We start from the raw sequence: 21,131 nt of genomic DNA, 5'->3' as shown, positions 1-21,131 counted from the left end.
CCCGCGTAGGTAGCGTCAAGTCATGATTTATTCAGATAGTGAGACTTTTGAATGAGTTTGATAGACGTAACAGTAAAGCTACAAACGGTAGTTAACACTAATACAAAACCAGCTGCTGGGAGTGAAATGAGATGAAATGCGCACAAAACAAGATGATCCAGTTGGGGCAAAATATGACAAGAGAAGTAATCATTACGGAATATTTTCTGTAAGTCTCTGTAAGACAACCAAAGGTACAAATAACCAAGAAAGAGAAAAAGAATGAAAAACGTCGGAAAATAAAATGCCATATAAATAAAACAAACTAACAAAACAACAGCTTTTGAAGCTCATCATAATCATTAAGAAAACACTATAAACTATATAATGTTCTTACTAGTGTAATTACCAATGCATCTATCGCAATTGCATGAATAAGCGCCTCGCCTGGACATGGAAAATGTTCTAAGCGCCTTGGCGCTTATTCGAGCAATTATGTACGACATCTAAAAAGTCTATCCAAAACAATAACCATGGTTACTCGCTCAAAACACTACCAGTTCACTACAAAGAGCATATTGGATCGCTAATTTAGCAGGCGCGTTCACACGCGCACCCTGCGCACCCCCCTTGGCGGCCAAAAAATGGGTCATTTCTTATTAAGGAATCTTCAAATGCTTTTTCCATATGATACCTATGACTGAGCACCTCCCCCCCCCACCCCACCATGTTTAGACTTCAAAAACGTAGACCTTCTCGTCGCTAACTAATGTTCTCTACGATGATGATATTGGCGTATCCATGATTTCTTTCAAACAATCCTACACACTGATTATTTTCTCTGTTTTCTGGTTTAGAAACAGTCCCCAAAAAGTATGTTAACACGCCTTGAGCTGCTGTAAGTGTTTTTTTTTCTAGCTAAACTTCTGGAGAAATACAATTATTGTGATGGCATCGGTGCAACCTTCAGCTGATCTGCAAGCTTGTCCTAAACGGAAACAGAGGCAACATTAATCAGGCACGACGCGGCCAGCCAACGAAGACAAAAATACTGATAACAATTGGTAAATGAGACATTGGCGTCAATCCTGTAAGCCAAGTATTCACCAAACGACAATCAATCGGATGCGCCCCTCAAAAAGACTATCCGAGGGCATATTGCTTCTGGTCAAAACTGACCTAACACCAGTAAGCTTCAGGGAAAATATCGGACAGTATCCTAAGTCATAAGGAAAACGAAGGGTTGAGTCCAGAGCAGTAAAAAGTTCAATATGGCATCCTTAGATCTGGTAAATAGGTTACCAAATTGATCTAGAAATTTGTTTTTATCTTACACATCGAAAATTAATCACCTTTTCTTAATTAAGGTGTCAAAGAGGAGTCGAATTGATCTATTCGTAACCCACATAATTTCTCATTTCGGCACATGATTTCTTAGACCCCCCTCTGGACACCGCCTGGTATTCCTTACTCACCAGTGCATCAAGCAGATTGACATGGTACTGAATCCCTCCTTCCTGCTCAACTTTGCGCATGTGAAGACGCTCTGGATCGCCGGCTACCAATACACCATCCTCCCCTTCCGCCTGAACGAAAAATTGATAGTTCACGAAAATACAGTCATCAAGTTTATGAAAAATAAGCTAGTCCCATTGGTCGCATTGTTACTTTCTACAGAGCCTCAGTGCCGGAAAATGTCCAGCGAGGTGTGGCTGTGCCCCTCCCCCAATTTTCTTATTAATGTCTCTTGTATTGTGCCCCTCCTGTATTTCAATAGCCCTGATCATCGACTTCTTGAAATGGCGCTGTTCATGACTCATATTTTTTTTGTCACATTTCCAGTGGCATGGTTAACTATCATAGATTTGATTCTACTTGGACCTCAGAGCCATGGAAGAATACAAGTTTATCTTTTTACCCTCGCTCCATTCGCTATAAAATCACTCATATTTTTTTTTTAACTTTTCACAACTTACAGGGGGCATATTCCTACAATGATCCATCAATCTCTGCATACGGTCTTCATAACCAGGGGCAAACATGGCAGGATTGATAGCAGCAAAGCATTGGCCCTGGTGATAAGAGTGAAGGTTTAACGTTATTAAATTAATAACATGGACTGCTCCTACATGAAGGAAAGAAGTGCCAACTGCAATTACCAAGTTGGCAGTGCGTGGGTCACCCTTCCAAAGGCGTATGTCTGGTCCTACTGCAGATCCAGCAAGTATTCCAGATAGAACCTCGACCATCATGGCAAGACCATAGCCCTTGTAACCACCTACACAAGGGAAAAACGAGAGTCTCCTGAGTACTCAACAAACAAGTTTTCCCAGCATCACTTCTTAGTGTTATGCTGCGACATGTTTCTTTGCTTATAAGTGACAATATAATTGTTAACACTCACTTGTTAGCTCTGTGCCGCCAAGTGGTAACTGGCCACCACCTCTATCAAGGACATCTACTGGATCCAATGTTTCCTTGAAAATTTCAATATGTGTAAAAGATGTATAAAGGATGAGGGGAGATGAGAGGGCAGAAGAACAGAGGAAAGTGGGTGTGGGAGGTTTTATTAAAAAAGTAATAACACTAGATACATGAGCCCAAAACATACCAGTCCTTTTGCATCAACTCCCCATCCATGTGGTATTGGGATATCTTTGCGACGATTCATCTCTATCTGCAAATCAGAGCAATGAAAGAATTAGTGTTTACAATGTACTTGGAGTTGATTCTTACAGTCACACACCTTTCCCAAAGCTACAGCTGATGTAGCCATGTCAAGTACAAAGCTGTCCCCATTTTGTGCTGGGGCTGCTACAGAGATTGGGTTGGTACCAAGTGTCACCTATGGAGGAGAAGAAATCCATCAGTTTGTTAAGAGAGTGTATGGTGTGTACTGAGTATGGTGTGAACTCCACACGAGAACTGAACTGGGTTTATAATTGGAGGATGGTGTTACTGAGTAGGGCAGTATCAAGAAGATGTCTGCCGCTTGGCCTGCAGAGGAAGAATTTTGCACAGGACAAATAGAAGTGCATAGTGTTTGCCCCAACCCTTCCCTCTATTAGCCAACACTTGTGCCCAGTTGCTTAATATATGGGTTAAAGCAGGCACACAAGAGAATCTGGGGAGGATGGCCTTTTTTCCTGGTGAATGATGCTTTTATTCTAGGAAGATGAAGTTTGATTTTTGTTATTCTCCCATAATCCCTTGTGTGCCTTGCACCTCTTCCAGCTTTAAGCAACTGGCTAAGTCTGCCATTAGCAAATAAAAGAATTGTTAGTAATGCCTGAAGCTTGAAGAAGACATAATTTTCTAGCTACAATATGTAGGGCATCCTGAACTAACAGAAGTGAGACACTTACCCCTCTTCCTCTGGTAGGAACAACCAATGGAGATGTGTTGGTCACACTGATACCCTATAGACAAAACCCAAGGGTTAATTTGAAATAAGGAGAAATAAAAAAGATAGATAAAACAAAAAACTCACAATTAGTCCTTCTTCTAGAGCACGCAATGTATACCACCCAGCAATACCATAATGATTCGAGCCTGTGCAAAAGGGCATAGATTGTTATTATCTTTAAGAAATTCAGAAAAAAATCAAGTGTGTCACTCTCACCTTTACAAACAACCCAAGAGACACCAACATCCTTGGCCTTGTTGATGGCTAGATCCATACAAAAGTTACCAACAACCTGTGTCATATAGAGGTGGCAGAGTATGACAATGGTGTGTGTCCCTGCAGCAACTTAGAGGTTACCTTCTAGGCTGAATTGCTAAGCAATGCCTCAAATCCCTAGTATACTTCACAGTCGCTCTCAAGAGCCCCACCTTTTAAGGCTACAGAAAAAAGTGCTAGACTCAAGCACAAGTCCGTAGCAGAGGGTGGGGCACTGGGGGTACGTGCCCGCCCAATATTTTAAAAAAATTATAAGGAAATGACCAGTAGGGGCGTGACTGTGCCCCCCATTATTTTCTCAATGTTTCTGTATTGTGCCCCCCCCCCCCCCCCCCCCCCAACGCGGGAGAAGGGGTCCAAAATCTTGAGACAACTGCCTAATTAATGTGGGAGAGTTGACAGGTATGGTGAGATCACTCACAGGTCCAAGGAGATTGTTGCCATCGACAAAGGCTGTAGCTGCAGTCTGTTTGACAACAGTAGGCTTGCCAGTGTAAACCGTTGTCCCTTCTTGTATATCATGGACATACATCTCTAGAATTAGCAGATGAATCATTAGAGTCCACAACACCAGTTTGCACACCAAAAATTACACTTCCAGCAGCAAGGCATCCTACATCATAGCTGTCAACTTCGCTTTAGGAAAAATCTTGAGAAAATACAGTGAATGTATCAGAAGTACCAAGATAGCTAATGCGGGAGAATACAGAAAATGTATGGGTATTTTCAAGAAAATTAGGCTTGAGAAAAGGTTCAAAATCTTGAGACTCCCGCCTAATGCGGGAGAGTTAACAGCTATGGCTACATATATGAAGGAGCTTTTGAAAAACTTGTTGTTGATGCCTTCTGCTACAAGTGTAGCAGTAGCCATTGTTTTCAGCCTAGAGACTTATTGGTGTCTAGTCTGCTCCATACTTCAATCATGCTTACAATAGATATCATTATCAGCCTAATACCCTTTAGGGGTCTAGCTAAGTTTTTTTTGCCATCGCCCATATAATAAATACCGATACACTTCGAAACAAGATGAATAACAAATTGACACCCGTCCTCAATAACACACTGACCAAGTCTATTTAGACCGTGGCTAAAGTGTCCTCGGACATCGCCAGCCGTCAGGACTTGCCCAAGCTGCCTCGCGTGAGCTTCCGTAGTGCCAACTTTAGTCATACATCTTTCGATAAAACTCTCCACATCGGCTACTTTCACGAGCTTGTAGTCTTGCTGGTTAGGTCGATTAGTTTGGAATCCCCGCCGTAGGAGACGGACAGTAGGATGCACGAGACGAGGACGAACGATAGCCGCCATGACCGTCACACTGTCTTGTTATATACGATTACGTGACACGTAGCGTGACAAGTAACACGAAAGTTTCACGTTTTAGCGCCAAGCTTCAAATAAAAGTGACAAAGGGAGAGAAAAGACTTTTTAAGCGGAGCAGGAGAGATTTAAAAAAGTTATACAATTTTTTGATTTTTTGATAGGCGAAACAGAGGGGGGGGGGGGTGATCATCGGCAAAATTTTAACCCTAAGAGGATGGCACCTTGGGCGTGGTCAACAGAAATTCTTATCCCTAAGAGATGGCAAATTGGGTGTGGTTGAAGGAATTTTTAACCCTAAGAGATAGCAGAATAAAAAAAAAACGTTAAACACGCAATTGGTCGAATTTTATACCCTAAGAGATAACAGAATCGAAAAAACGTTAAACACTCCCCCTTTGGAATAGCAGTTGATCTTTTATACCCTAGTAGATAGCAAAATTGGAAAAATCCTTCAACTTCCCCTAAGGGATGGCAGTTGGTCAAAATTTTATACCCTAAAAGAAGTGATAATCACCCCCGTCTACTTGGCCCTCATGTACGCTGGCGAAGGGAAGAAGGGAGGGAAACTTTAGCTTTGGGCGTGTGCCATGTAAGCGCCAGGGCTTTCCACTGCGAGTAACAGTATTTTTACAGGATCAAGGGTTACTTTCATGGATTTACTTGAAAGGGAATAGTATTGTGGTAGATTTTCAAAAGCGTTTAAGATCAACATTGGTTTAAAAGTCTGAATTAGATAATCACCCTCCCATTTTTTAGGCAGATTTTTATTCAAGAATTTTCTAATACATTGACATCAATGGCAAATTCTTTGAGCATGTCCTTTTCAAGAAAATGCATTTCTCCTGGGATGACAAGTGAGTGGAGCGGGCCACCAAGATCGTAATCCACCAAAGATTTCATGGGCCCACAAATAATCTGCTGAGTGTCTGAGCCAATTCGTGCTAGCCCAACTGCTACTGTGTCCTCTGTGTAGGCTGTGAAGAAAGAAAACAGATCAATGGGGAGTGGTTGACAGGTTAACCTGCTCCATCCCATTCAGAGCACCAACAGAATTAATAAGTAAATACCAATGTCTTGAGAAGAAAAATTACATGTACTAATCTGTGCATAACTTTATTTTTCAACTTCCACAATAAAGATTCATGTAATGAGGAAGATTGACTTTTATCTATTTTTTCTTTCTTTTTTTTTTTTTTTTGGGGGGGGGGGGGGGGTAGGAGGGTATGAGGCCCTATGTATCTTTCCCTGCAATAGCCCTGGCAATTTCACTAACCTGATTCTTGAGGGGATAAATTACGTAACTTGGGGATTTCTAGAAGTTGCTGGACTGCAGTACTGACTGACATGTAACGGGGTGGCTCATAAACTTTACGGCCTCTGTAAGAATAATACATGCTTTATTGTTTCTACCCAAGCTTAGATACCCTAAGGAATAAAAATGGATAGAACTTGGGCAACTTTTACACCCTAACCATGCATGTACCCAGGATTTGCTGAGGGGGGCACAGTCATAAGTTTCCTTCAAATAAATAAGAAATGCCAGACATGTTGGCAAACTATGTCTGCTAATGCCTGCTTGTGAATCTTTAAAAAAAGATTCTCACCTCATAAGATTTTCTACTGACTGCTCCTTTACTTTGATATCTGGAAGTACAAAAGTGGTTTTAATATGTTATTTATTTGAATTTACAATTAATGGTGAACAAGTTTAGAATGTTAAGTGGAAGAACAATTTGTCTAAACAAATAACCGAGGTAATCAAACGATGAGCCATTGACTGCAACCATCAGAAACTTTAAAAATACTTTTTTGGCATCTTAAAAAACTTTGTATGGAGGAAAAAACGATTGACAGGTTTATTTCCTGCATTATCAAACTCTACTAAAATTAGGCTAAAATTGGTACTACATGAGATCAATTTACAGACAGAATTAATAGCCCATTTCTAAATTATGCTCTACTGCTTCAAATCCAAAGCTTTAAATCAAGGCCCTGTGCTTAAACTACACAAAATGTAACAGAATGGGCACAGACCGCCGATTTACAGCTCTTCTTTGAAGGCTATTCATATTTTACTCTGACACATTTTTGGAAGTTTCTTTAGAGTAAGTCAGGCATGCAAGGTTTTAGAACAGTGGCCAGCTTGCCCTTATTATAGATACAGTAGTGTTGGCAAAAAACAAAACAAGTCACCAGCCAATAATTTGGTTTCAGGTAAATATCAAATTATGTGCCACTAGAACTTTAAGCAAGTGTGCAGAAATTAACATTACTGACATTCCTTCAAAAAACAAGAACTTAAAAAAATCAAAGTAAAGGAAAACATACAAACCTAATAAACAGAGGGAATGCAATCCTCTTTTTCTGTTTGCTGCAATCTTATCATAAAAGCTGTCTGGCTTCCATGACTCAGTCCAGAAGCATATTGATACCGCCTCTCCATAATTATACAGCTAAAGTGAAATACAAACAATCATCATACAGCTATAGTGAAAACCTGACGAGCATTATACAGCTAAATAGTGAATAAAAGACAAGCATTAAACAGATATAGTCATAGAGAGACAATCATTATTCCAATCATATCATATACTGTAATATCAATTATATGAAACAAGACATTACTATTGTACGACGGTCAAGTGCTAAGTGACTTTATTATCTCAAAACCATGACGTCATACAACGTCACGCAATCATACATAATACAACATCCCCCTTTCAGTTTACACAAGATCATGTCCATAAACTTATAACTAACAAACTTGAATTGGAACGGTCTAAATGCTAATTTGCATCCACACTAAATAATCATCATAATGTGAACGTCCAACTAATAATAAATCATGTCTGGATTATTAGTGGGCTTTAAAAGTCTGCCCGATCTTCTAACTACTGCCTTAGATGGGCTAGGGGAGGGAGACGCAGCAGGTCCTGGCGATCCTTCTCCTCCTTCGCGTACTGGTGGTCGGTTGGAAGGGCTCGGTAGGGAGCTGGACTCTCCAGATGTCCCCACTGGTTCATGGACTAACGCTCTTCTGTTCCTTCTGATCTCTGAGCCATTTTCTGTTACCAGTTGGTAGGATCTCGGGCTTGCAAGTTTCTTCTCTATCTCTCCGTACCTTTGCTGGTCCCTTATGAACACCTTGTCCCCTTGGTGGAGTGTTGGGAGTTCCACAGCTCTGTGGCGAGAGTTGTAGTTACTGGAGTAGCGCTCTCGATATTATTGTTCTCTCTTAAGCAGCTGTTCTTGGTCGATCTTTCGGGGTTTTAGGTTCTCGGGGGCCGATGGCAACTTGTTACGCAGTTTCCGCCCCATCAGAATCTCACTAGGGGTTAGGCCGTTGGCCAGGGGGGCAGAACGGTATGCTAGGAGACCAAGGTGTGGGTTTGTGTTCTTTCGCAGGATGTTCTTGGCGGTCTGAACCGCTCTCTCGACCTCACCATTTGCTTGTGGGTAGTGTGGAGAGGAGGTGATGTGGGTGAACCCCATGTCCTTGGCAAAGTTGGTAAATTCCTGGCTAACATACTGGGGTCCGTTATCCGAGATGACTGTGTCCGGTATTCCATGCAGAGCAAAAATCTCGCACATGTGGCGCGTGACTGCAGCTGAGGTAGTTGATCCTAGCTTTCGGATTTCAAACCATCGGCTTGCGTAGTCGACAACGATAAGGTAGTCGGTCTGCTCTAGTTCAAAGAGGTCTGTACCGACCCGGCTCCATGGTAGGTTTGGGAAAGACAGCGCCATAAGGGGTTCTCTTCGCTCTGGTCTGAGTTTGGCGCAAGTTTGGCATCTGTTGACCGTTGCTTCTATCTGTTTGGTTATGAGCGGCCACCACACCGAGGAGCTCGCGCGCCCTTGGCACTTGGTAATGCCAAGATGGCCTTCATGAATGGTCTCCAGCATCTCTAGTTGCATGCTTGAGGGGATAACTAGCCTGTGATCACACATCAGGATTCCTCGGTTGACCGTCAAGTGTTGCTTCTTCTCCCAGTATGGCTTTAGGAGTGGTAGGGATGGCATAATGGGAGGCCATCCCTCTAAGCAATAGGTCTTCACCTGCTTGCATATGGCGTCGCAGTCCTGGGCTTCCTGGATGTCTTTGAGGCGCCGTTCCGTTGCAGGTAGGGACTCTAGGACTGATTCGCTGTGTTCTTCTAATTCCTCGATTTGTTTTAAGTCCTGGGGAGTGGGACTGCTTGTGGGTGCACGAGACAGGGCGTCTGCTGTGTTTTGGTGCACTCCTTGCACGTAAGTGACCTCTGGTGAATACCTGGCCATTCGGAGGCGAAACCTCAAAACCCTCGGGGGCAGCTTGGAGAGGTCTGTGCTTGAGAGAAGGGGTACCAGTGGGCGGTGGTCCGTTTCTAGGGTGAATGGTGTCCCAAGGATGTAGTCTGAGAACTTTTCACATGCCCACGTGGCGGCCAGCGCCTCCTTCTCGATGACTGCGTATCGCTTCTCCGTGTCGTTTAGAGAGCGTGAAGCGAAGGCAATTGGGCGCTGGTTACCGCTGCTGTCGCTTTGCAGTAAGACTGCTCCAAGCCCGTCCTGGCATGCTTCGGCAGCGACGATGCTTCGTTTGTTTGGATCGTAGTGTGCCAGCACATCTGTAGAGGTCAGTTTCGTCTTGATCGCCTGAAAGGCCCTTTCCTGAGGCTGATACCAAAGCCACTGCTGCTCTTTCTTAAGTAGCTGGCGTAGGGGCTCATTGATGGTTGCTAGGTCGGGTATAAATATGGCCAGCTGGTTGACCATACCATTGAAACGTTGGAGCTCTGTCACAGTGATCGGGGAAATCTTGGATTGCTTTGGTTTTCTCAGGGTCTGCTTCTACCCCATCCTCCGAGATTACATGCCCGAGAAACTTCATGCGCTGTTTAGAGAACTCACATTTCTCGTTCAATGTGACTCTAGCGTCCTTGAGCCGCTGTAACACTTTTCGGACACGGCTGTCGTGAAGCTCCTGTGTCGGCCCATGTATGAGGATGTCATCCATGTGACAAACTGTGCCATCGAGGCCCTCTAGGATTCGAGACATGGTACGCTGAAATATCTCAGGGGCTGAGCTGATTCCAAATGGGAGGCGGTTGAAGCAGTACCTACCAAATGGTGTGACAAAGGTGGTGAGCAACCGAGACTCCTCGTCGAGGGGTATTTGCCAAAATCCAGAGTTGGCGTCTAGCTTGGTGAAGACTTTGCTGTCCTTAAGCTTTGCCAAGTTCTCGTCGGCACTTGCCATAGGGTGGATCTCTCGTTTTACTGCCTTGTTCAGCGGTGCCAGGTCAACGCAGATCCTTACATCACCATTGCGCTTGGGAGCGATCACCATGCCTGAGCACCAGTCTGTGGGCTCACTTACTGGTGAGATTACCTTCTGACGAACCATGGCCAGTAGCTTCTCTTTGACCTTAGGGAGAAGTGGGTGCGGTACACGTCGGGGTGTGTATAGACAAACTGATACTGCGTCCGGTTTTAGAGGTATCTTGTACTTATCCTTCATGAGGCCCAGCCCTTTGAATAACTTGGGGAATTCTGCCTTGAAATTAGGGGCGGTCTCCACATTATGCACTGCTGCTGACGGTATTAACAGCTGGAGTGCCTGGATTGCTGACTTGGAAAGTAGATTCTTAGATTGGTTCTTCATGACGTAAACATTTTCGCGGTGTGTCCTCCCTCCGACTGAAAATAAGGCGTCTGTTATCTGTCCTTTTATCAAGTGGGACAAGTTCACTCCACCGGGTCCTCTGAACATGCTTGTCGCCTTGTCCAGTCGCCGGTTTTCCAACCACGGTGCCTTGTCGCCAACCACTGTCACCTTTGACCCACTATCAAGTTTCAAGGTACAGGGGTTGTGGTTTATGAGCACTTCCGCTGACCAGAATTCATCGTTGGTGGTGCTCACTTCGCCCATGAAGTAGCAGTAGTCTAAATAGTAATCTTCCTGGTAGCTTCCTTCCTCTTCTCTATTTACTTCATGCACTTGTTTGTTTGACCGACAGACTACGGCGTAGTGGCCTGTTTTGCCGCAGTTACGGCACTTTGCATCCTTAGCAGGACAATCTTTCTTGACATGGTCTGCCTTTTTTCCACACCAGTGACAGGAGGTGGAGGAGTTATGGCTTCCCGGGGTTGGTGGTCTAGGGTCTTGGGTTTGCCTTCTTTTGTTCCCGTTTGTTTTTTGTTGTCCACCGTTGTTACCGATGTTACCCCGGCCCTTTCTTTGGTTGTTTCTTCTGTTCGGCTGCCTCTTATCTGTATGGTGAATGGTTTCTGCCTGGCTCGAGTATGGTTTCCCGCTTATCACTTGTCGGTGAGTTCTTGAGATCTCGGCAGCTCGAAGGCTTTCCACCACCTTATCTAGGCTTGGCACCGGCCGTTCCCTTAAAAGGCGTTCACGTCCACTCTCATCGGTAGTACCTATGACTATCCGATCTCGGATGAGAGAGTCCTTCAAGTCACCGAACTCACAAGAGTTGGCTAGATGACGCAGGCGGACGACATATTCGTCGACGGACTCGGAGGGCTTCTGTGTTGCAGAGTTGAAAACAAACCGTTCATACAGCACGTTGCGTTGGGGTACAAAGTATTTTCTAAGCTCTTCTATAATCCTCTTCGGGTCTTTCCTGTCGGTGTTGGTCAGGGTGGGTAATGAGTTCATTATCTTCTTGCTTTCAGGGCCCATTACCGTGCAAAGTGTTGCGGCTACTATTTCCTTGCCTGGAGGGGATGTCAATTTCGACCTTAGATCGGTAGCAATGGTATAATAGTCCCATGAGGATTCGAAGTCCCGCCAGTTCTCCACTACGTCTCCCTGTAACGACATTGGGGGTGGGGCTGGGATCTGATATGTAGCCATTACTGTAAATAAATTCGCACAATAACAAAGACAGAGTGATAATTTTAAGAAGTAAATAACGCTTAAAAAATATCTGAAAAAATATGCGCGAAAAAACGTCGCGAAATCGCGAAAAAGATCGTACTAGAAAATTATAGCGTGCGCGGTATACCTGTGTTACGGTCCCAGGCCGCGCGCGGTCAAAACGTCGATGGCACGTTTTATTTTCGTGAATGAAAACTTTTCAAAGCAATCGCCGAGTCTCTAAAAACGGCGCTAAACTACGGAAATCGGTACTTTTATCTACTCTAACTCACTGCAATAATTAGAGTTCTGTCTAACTACGGCAAGAGTCCATAAATACTTGTTTTGGGATGGAATTCCTCGCTTCTAGGGCTGGAATTTATGATGAATCTGCCGGCTTGTCGTAGTTTATTTCTGACAACGGTAAGCTTGTCTTTGTAAGCTTATTTACAGAAAATACTCTTTGAATAAATCAACTCAGCTGTTAAGTCGACGTAGATTGTACTTCCCAGTGTGTGGTAGCTGTCTGTGGTTCTTGTGTTTCTTTCCAGCTCGGTGAATTGAAGTCGGCGGTATGTTGTCCCTTGACTTGAACTATACTCGCTGAGCTATACACGTTTTTGTGCAGAGTGTCGAACGGATCGTGTCTCCCACAGTTTTTTTTCCTGTTTTTCTTCGGTTTTTCCAACGGAATGTCCCAGATAAAACGCTGACTTGTTCACTTGGATATTAGGCTGCTAAAAACTGATTTTTAGCGGGTCCTCAGGGCTGCCACCATATTGTACGACGGTCAAGTGCTAAGTGACTTTATTATCTCAAAACCATGACGTCATACAACGTCACGCAATCATACATAATACAACATCAAAATAAAAAAAAAAAACAATCATCATACAGCTATAGTGAAAACCTGACGAGCATTATACAGCTAAATAGTGAATAAAAGACAAGCATTAAACAGATATAGTCATAGACAGACAATCATTATTCCAATCATATCATATACTGTAATATCAATTATATGAAACAAGACATTACTATCAAGGTTATGCCATGCATGTGTAATTTGCCTAAGGCACTGACCACCTACATGATGCAAATAGCAGAAGGTTAAAAAAGTTTACAATTTATCATTTGTTTATATTTATTACCTGTAATCCACAGCAGCCAATGGCATTCATGATGGATGCATTATGGAACACTTTATAAGGGATGTTTTCTTGTCGTGCTCTGATTACTAGGTCAGTGTGGGTGGTCGCCCTGGAATCATTTGCAAATGCAATCAAACATCAAGTAGCTCTCTTCCAAATGCAATCAAACATCTAGTAGCTCTCTTCCAAATGCAATCAAACATCTAGTAGCTCTCTTCCAAATGCAATCAAACATCTAGTAGCTCTCTTCCAAATGCAATCAAACATCTAGTAGCTCTCTTCCAAATGCAATCAAACATCTAGTAGCTCTCTTCCAAATGCAATCAAATATCAAGTAGCTCTCTTCCAAATGCAATCAAATATCAAGTAGCTCTCTTCCAAATGAAATCAAACATCAAGTAGCTCTCTTCCAAATGCAATCAAATATCAAGTAGCTCTCTTCCAAATGCAATCAAACATCTAGTAGCTCTCTTCCAAATGCAATCAAACATCTAGTAGCTCTCTTCCAAATGCAATCAAACATCAAGTAGCTCTCTTCCAAATGCAATCAAACATCAAGTAGCTCTCTTCCAAATGCAATCAAACATCTAGTAGCTCTCTTCCAAATAAAATCAAACATCAAGTAGCTCTATTCCAAATGCAATCAAACATCTAGTAGCTCTCTTCCAAATGCAATCAAACATCAAGTAGCTCTCTTCCAAATGCAATCAAATATCTAGTAGCTCTCTTCCAAATGCAATCAAACATCAAGTAGCTCTCTTCCAAATGAAATCACAAACATCTAGTAGCTCTCTTCCAAATGAAATCAAACATCAAGTAGCTCTCTTCCAAATGCAATCAAACATCAAGTAGCTCTCTTCCAAATGAAATCAAACATCAAGTAGCTCTCTTCCAAATGAAATCAAATATCAAGTAGCTCTCTTCCAAATGCAATCAAACATCTAGTAGCACTCTTCCAAATGCAATCAAACATCTAGTAGCTCTCTTCCAAATGCAATCAAACATCTAGTAGCTCTCTTCCAAATGCAATCAAACATCAAGTAGCTCTCTTCCAAATGAAATCAAACATCAAGTAGCTCTCTTCCAAATGAAATCAAACATCAAGTAGCTCTCTTACAAATGCAATCAAACATCAAGTAGCTCTCTTCCAAATGCAATCAAACATCAAGTAGCTCTCTTCCAAATGCAATCAAACATCAAGTAGCTCTCTTCCAAATGTAATCAAACATCTAGTAGCTCTCTTCCAAATGCAATCAAATATCTAGTAGCTCTCTTCCAAATGAAATCAAACATCTAGTAGCTCTCTTCCAAATGAAATCAAACATCAAGTAGCTCTCTTCCAAATGCAATCAAACATCTAGTAGCTCTCTTCCAAATGCAATCAAACATCAAGTAGCTCTCTTCCAAATGCAATCAAACATCTAGTAGCTCTCTTCCAAATGCAATCAAACATCAAGTAGCTCTCTTCCAAATGAAATCAAACATCAGGTAGCTCTCTTCCAAATGAAATCAAACATCAAGTAGCTCTCTTCCAAATGCAATCAAACATCAAGTAGCTCTCTTCCAAATGCAATCAAACATCTAGTAGCTCTCTTCCAAATGCAATCAAACATCTAGTAGCTCTCTTCCAAATGCAATCAAACATCTAGTAGCTCTCTTCCAAATGCAATCAAATATCAAGTAGCTCTCTTCCAAATGCAATCAAATATCTAGTAGCTCTCTTCCAAATGAAATCAAACATCTAGTAGCTCTCTTCCAAATGCAATCAAACATCTAGTAGCTCTCTTCCAAATGCAATCAAACATCAAGTAGCTCTCTTCCAAATGAAATCAAATATCAAGTAGCTCTCTTCCAAATGCAATCAAACATCTAGTAGCACTCTTCCAAATGCAATCAAATATCAAGTAGCTCTCTTCCAAATGCAATCAAACATCTAGTAGCTCTCTTCCAAATGCAATCAAACATCTAGTAGCTCTCTTCCAAATGCAATCAAACATCTAGTAGCTCTCTTCCAAATGCAATCAAACATCTAGTAGCTCTCTTCCAAATGCAATCAAACATCTAGTAGCTCTCTTCCAAATGCAATCAAATATCAAGTAGCTCTCTTCCAAATGCAATCAAATATCAAGTAGCTCTCTTCCAAATGAAATCAAACATCAAGTAGCTCTCTTCCAAATGCAATCAAATATCAAGTAGCTCTTTTCCAAATGCAATCAAACATCTAGTAGCTCTCTTCCAAATGCAATCAAACATCTAGTAGCTCTCTTCCAAATGCAATTAAACATCAAGTAGCTCTCTTCCAAAGGCAATCAAACATCAAGTAGCTCTCTTCCAAATGCAATCAAACATCTAGTAGCTCTCTTCCAAATAAAATCAAACATCAAGTAGCTCTATTCCAAATGCAATCAAACATCTAGTAGCTCTCTTCCAAATGCAATCAAACATCAAGTAGCTCTCTTCCAAATGCAATCAAATATCTAGTAGCTCTCTTCCAAATGCAATCAAACATCAAGTAGCTCTCTTCCAAATGAAATCACAAACATCTAGTAGCTCTCTTCCAAATGAAATCAAACATCAAGTAGCTCTCTTCCAAATGCAATCAAACATCAAGTAGCTCTCTTCCAAATGAAATCAAACATCAAGTAGCTCTCTTCCAAATGCAATCAAATATCTAGTAGCTCTCTTCCAAATGAAATCAAACATCTAGTAGCTCTCTTCCAAATGAAATCAAACATCAAGTAGCTCTCTTCCAAATGCAATCAAACATCAAGTAGCTCTCTTCCAAATGCAATCAAATATCTAGTAGCTCTCTTCCAAATGAAATCAAACATCTAGTAGCTCTCTTCCAAATGCAATCAAACATCTAGTAGCTCTCTTCCAAATGAAATCAAACATCAAGTAGCTCTCTTCCAAATGAAATCAAACATCAAGTAGCTCTCTTCCAAATGAAATCAAACATCAAGTAGCTCTCTTCCAAATGAAATCAAACATCAAGTAGCTCTCTTACAAATGCAATCAAACATCAAGTAGCTCTCTTCCAAATGCAATCAAACATCAAGTAGCTCTCTTCCAAATGCAATCAAACATCAAGTAGCTCTCTTCCAAATGTAATCAAACATCTAGTAGCTCTCTTCCAAATGCAATCAAATATCTAGTAGCTCTCTTCCAAATGAAATCAAACATCTAGTAGCTCTCTTCCAAATGAAATCAAACATCAAGTAGCTCTCTTCCAAATGCAATCAAACATCTAGTAGCTCTCTTCCAAATGCAATCAAACATCTAGTAGCTCTCTTCCAAATGCAATCAAACATCAAGTAGCTCTCTTCCAAATGAAATCAAACATCACGTAGCTCTCTTCCAAATGAAATCAAACATCAAGTAGCTCTCTTCCAAATGCAATCAAACATCAAGTAGCTCTCTTCCAAATGCAATCAAACATCTAGTAGCTCTCTTCCAAATGCAATCAAACATCTAGTAGCTCTCTTCCAAATGCAATCAAACATCTAGTAGCTCTCTTCCAAATGCAATCAAATATCAAGTAGCTCTCTTCCAAATGCAATCAAATATCTAGTAGCTCTCTTCCAAATGAAATCAAACATCTAGTAGCTCTCTTCCAAATGCAATCAAACATCTAGTAGCTCTCTTCCAAATGCAATCAAACATCAAGTAGCTCTCTTCCAAATGAAATCAAATATCAAGTAGCTCTCTTCCAAATGCAATCAAACATGTAGTAGAACTCTTCCAAATGCAATCAAACATCTAGTAGCTCTCTTCCAAATGCAATCAAACATCTAGTAGCTCTCTTCCAAATGCAATCAAACATCAAGTAGCTCTCTTCCAAATGCAATCAAATATCAAGTAGCTCTCTTCCAAATGCAATCAAACATCTAGTAGCTCTCTTCCAAATGCAATCAAATATCAAGTAGCTCTCTTCCAAATGCAATCAAACATCAAGTAGCTCTCTTCCAAATGCAATCAAACATCTAGTAGCTCTCTTCCAAATGCAATCAAATATCTAGTAGCTCTCTTCCAAATGCAATCAAACATCTAGTAGCTCTCTTCCAAATGCAATCAAACATCAAGTAGCTCTCTTCCAAATGCAATCAAACATCAAGTAGCTCTCTTCCAAATGCAATCAAACATCTACTAGTAGCTCTCTTCCAAATGCAATCAAACATCTAGTAGCTCTCTTCCAAATGCAATCAAACATCTAGTAGCTCTCTTCCAAATGCAATCAAACATCTAGTAGCTCTCTTCCAAATGAAATCAAACATCTAGTAGCTCTCTTCCAAATGCAATCAAACATCTAGTAGCTCTCTTCCAAATGCAATCAAACATCAAGTAGCTCTCTTCCAAATGAAATCAAATATCAAGTAGCTCTCTTCCAAATGCAATCAAACATCTAGTAGCACTCTTCCAAATGCAATCAAATATCAAGTAGCTCTCTTCCAAATGCAATCAAACATCAAGTAGCTCTCTTCCAAATGAAATCAAACATCAAGTAGCTCTCTTCCAAATGCAATCAAATATCAAGTAGCTCTCTTCCAAATGCAATCAAACATCTAGTAGCTCTCTTCCAAATGCAATCAAATATCAAGTAGCTCTCTTCCAAATGCAATCAAACATCAAGTAGCTCTCTTCCAAATGCAATCAAACATCTAGTAGCTCTCTTCCAAATGCAATCAAATATCTAGTAGCTCTCTTCCAAATGCAATCAAACATCTAGTAGCTCTCTTCCAAATGCAATCAAACATCAAGTAGCTCTCTTCCAAATGCAATCAAACATCAAGTAGCTCTCTTCCAAATGCAATCAAACATCTACTAGTAGCTCTCTTCCAAATGCAATCAAACATCTAGTCGCTCTCTTCCAAATGCAATCAAACATCTAGTAGCTCTCTTCCAAATGCAATCAAACATCTAGTAGCTCTCTTCCAAATGCAATCAAACATCAAGTAGCTCTCTTCCAAATGCAATCAAACATCAAGTAGCTCTCTTCCAAATGCAATCAAACATCAAGTAGCTCTCTTCCAAATGCAATCAAACATCTAGTAGCTCTCTTCCAAATGCAATCAAACATCTAGTAGCTCTCTTCCAAATGCAATCAAACATCAAGTAGCTCTCTTCCAAATGCAATCAAATATCAAGTAGCTCTCTTCCAAATGCAATCAAACATCAAGTAGCTCTCTTCCAAATGCAATCAAACATCAAGTAGCTCTCTTCCAAATGCAATCAAACATCAAGTAGCTCTCTTCCAAATGCAATCAAACATCAAGTAGCTCTCTTCCAAATGCAATCAAACATCTAGTAGCTCTCTTCCAAATGCAATCAAACATCTAGTAGCTCTCTTCCAAATGCAATCAAACATCAAGTAGCTCTCTTCCAAATGCAATCAAATATCAAGTAGCTCTCTTCCAAATGCAATCAAACATCTAGTAGCTCTCTTCCAAATGCAATCAAATATCAAGTAGCTCTCTTCCAAATGCAATCAAACATCAAGTAGCTCTCTTCCAAATGCAATCAAACATCTAGTAGCTCTCTTCCAAATGCAATCAAATATCTAGTAGCTCTCTTCCAAATGCAATCAAACATCTAGTAGCTCTCTTCCAAATGCAATCAAACATCAAGTAGCTCTCTTCCAAATGCAATCAAACATCAAGTAGCTCTCTTCCAAATGCAATCAAACATCTAGTAGCTCTCTTCCAAATGCAATCAAACATCTAGTAGCTCTCTTCCAAATGCAATCAAACATCAAGTAGCTCTCTTCCAAATGCAATCAAACATCAAGTAGCCCTAGATTTTCCTGCATGGATACTACTACCATGCCTACTAGTAAATGTTATTTAAACAAGCAATTGCACAAGTTTACTTCCGGTCAATTATGCAAAAATCTCTGATGATTTTTAATGGGAAATAATTCATAATTGTAAAAGCAGTGTGCCTATTGTATGTTTCTTCAAAGATGTGACTTATAATTTAGAAAGAATGGCTTGCTAAAGTGCAGATTCCAATAGATTCTTTTGTCAGTTGAGGTTTTTGTTGGCCCACCTGAAGGAAACTTTTGCTATTTTGGCTTGAAAGCTTTAATGTTTTACAGGGCAAACAGTTGGTTTTGAAGGATTCATTATTAAATGACATGTAATAATAATTATTTATGTCAATGCACAATATCAAAGGTGGGTGGTAACTTTGGGTTTGGGTAAAAATAAAATGATTGTGATAATTACTCACCCAAATGGATCCCCAACAACTAGGAATGCTATATCTTCTGTTTTTGCATTTTCTAAAATTATTTCTGAAAAAAAAAATTTGAATACACCTAATAATAATATTATTTAATATTTTCCAGACTGAAAAAATGTACTGTACAATTCCCATACAAATATGTATGGTATCCAGGGTCTCTTGAAAGAGGGGGACATGAAGGCACAGTATAAAATATAATGCACAGTATAGAACATAAGATCATTTTTTAAGACCAGTATGATGACCAGAAATGACCAGTAGGGGCGTGGCTGTGCCCCCTCTAATTCCTTAATGTCTCTGTATTGTGCTCTCCCTAATCATAAGCGGCCTACTACACCTCTAATGTTCATGTCATGCTTTGGTGAATGGTTAACATTTATCACAAATGGAGGTGTGTAGTCACACGTGTCATATATCAATAATGACCCACTTTTTGGTTGCCATGGGGTGCCCAACCCCCCTCTCCGCCCCCCCCCCAGCCTGTGTAAGCAAACACATGGTTTAAGATAGAATACATTCCAATGGCTTTTTTTAAATTTTCCATTGCCATTTCAATGTCTGTTTTTTCTTTGATTTTCCATTGCCATAGTGTTGCCATTGTTATATTCTTAGGACCCCTATTTATATTTCCCTGGGCAAGGGTTTTAAGGTGAATCTCCCTCCCCTCTGTTCCTGTGCTTGGACATACTAAGTTGTAACTCCTTTCTGCAACCTACTAACCTGATTGCTGTTCAACAAGATCCCTGTCCGCAAGAATCACATCTCTGCCATATAGCTTTTCCTACAGAAACATTTACTTTAGCACATTGTAATTGATGATATAGGCCACATAAGATTGGAGGGGGGGGGGGGGGGGAACAATACAGAAACTAAAGAAAATATTGGGGGGGAAACCATGCTCCTTCTGGTCAATTCCTTTTAATTCCCCCTGCTGCGGCCCTGAAAAACAAAGGGATTCCATCGGAGGGTACAAAATGCAGGATGCAGGTCAGATGCAGGTTGAGTACAAAATGCAGGTCGCAGGTCAGATACAGGTTGAGTACAAAATGCAGGTCGCAGGTCAGATACAGGTTGAGTACAAAATGCAGGTCGCAGGTCTTATGCAGGTTGCAGGTCAGATGCAGGTTGCAGGTCGGACGCAGGTCAGATGCAGGTTGGGTACAGAATGCTGGTCGGCGATTTTACTGTTATTTTTTTCTTTTTTATCTCTCTATTTCATTCAATTTCTACGGCTCACATGACACGTTAAAATATTGAATACTCAGATTCTCGTTTATTACTAAGCAATCACATGACGGTGGGAATAATACAAATATCTTGCCTGTGATTTGCTGCACATCAAACAAACTTGCGTCAGTTAATGCTTAACAGTAAATGGACAGGTGAAAAAAAAAGTTATAGGTGATGACGTCACAGATCACGTGACCGTGAGAATAATATGAATATCTCGGCAGGAATTTGCTGCACATCAACCAAACGTGATTGGAATTGAATGAAATAGAGAAAGCCAAAAAAAAAGTCAAATCACCCGACCTGCATTTTGTACTCAACCTGCGTCCGACCTGCAACCAGCATTTCATGCCTGCATTTTGTACTGTCCGGAATTCCATCGCTCGCTGATTGTAGCTGATGTCCACCACTACTACTAAACGAAACCTACCAACTCCTCTTTATTCACTCCAAGAATAGACGTGTATGCTTCCAAGAATACTTTTTTCGCTTTCTTGACCACTTCAAGTCCTTTGACAGTAATATCCTTTGCATCTCCAAGCCCTAAACCTATTAAATATAACATTATCAGCTAGATTGAACTTTGTATGATTTCAACCACAACAAAAATGTACCACGTGTGTTTTCATACTATCTTTTCCAGCGGTAGCTCACGCGACTA

The 21,131-nt window shown here is 41.1% G+C and overlaps 2 protein-coding genes across 3 annotated transcripts; both read right to left on the bottom strand.

Annotated features, from left to right (window-relative positions):
* Nucleotides 1-10: 10 nt before the first annotated feature.
* On the bottom strand, nt 11-5,004 carry LOC5517124 (uncharacterized oxidoreductase YjmC). The gene is made up of 12 exons (XM_032387239.2): nt 4,729-5,004; nt 4,083-4,195; nt 3,602-3,677; nt 3,470-3,531; nt 3,345-3,398; nt 2,726-2,824; nt 2,591-2,656; nt 2,384-2,456; nt 2,139-2,257; nt 1,956-2,051; nt 1,455-1,565; nt 11-967 (listed from the first exon to the last, which is right to left on the bottom strand). Exons 1-12 carry the CDS (start codon nt 4,967-4,969, stop codon nt 920-922), a joined length of 1,158 nt encoding a protein of 385 aa, XP_032243130.1. The 5' UTR covers nt 4,970-5,004; the 3' UTR covers nt 11-919.
* Nucleotides 5,005-5,666: 662 nt separating this feature from the next.
* Nucleotides 5,667-21,121, bottom strand: LOC5517180 (diphthine methyl ester synthase). Of its 2 annotated transcripts, XM_048727243.1 has the most exons (8): nt 20,901-21,117; nt 19,961-20,021; nt 19,226-19,289; nt 12,998-13,106; nt 7,317-7,437; nt 6,589-6,628; nt 6,258-6,361; nt 5,667-5,958 (listed from the first exon to the last, which is right to left on the bottom strand). In XM_048727243.1, exons 1-8 carry the CDS (start codon nt 21,033-21,035, stop codon nt 5,753-5,755), a joined length of 840 nt encoding a protein of 279 aa, XP_048583200.1. In that variant the 5' UTR covers nt 21,036-21,117; the 3' UTR covers nt 5,667-5,752. The 2 variants fall into 2 exon arrangements, with proteins under 2 accessions (XP_048583200.1, XP_048583201.1); XM_048727244.1 differs by lacking the exon at nt 6,258-6,361 and having other exon boundaries at nt 20,901-21,121.
* Nucleotides 21,122-21,131: the final 10 nt, after the last annotated feature.

The sequence above is a fragment of the Nematostella vectensis genome, chromosome 1 (genome assembly GCF_932526225.1).
Source record: "Nematostella vectensis chromosome 1, jaNemVect1.1, whole genome shotgun sequence".
NCBI classification, from domain to species: domain Eukaryota; kingdom Metazoa; phylum Cnidaria; class Anthozoa; order Actiniaria; family Edwardsiidae; genus Nematostella; species Nematostella vectensis.
The sequence above is the reverse complement of the archived record's forward strand: the minus strand, read 5'-3'. Positions and strand labels throughout refer to the sequence as shown.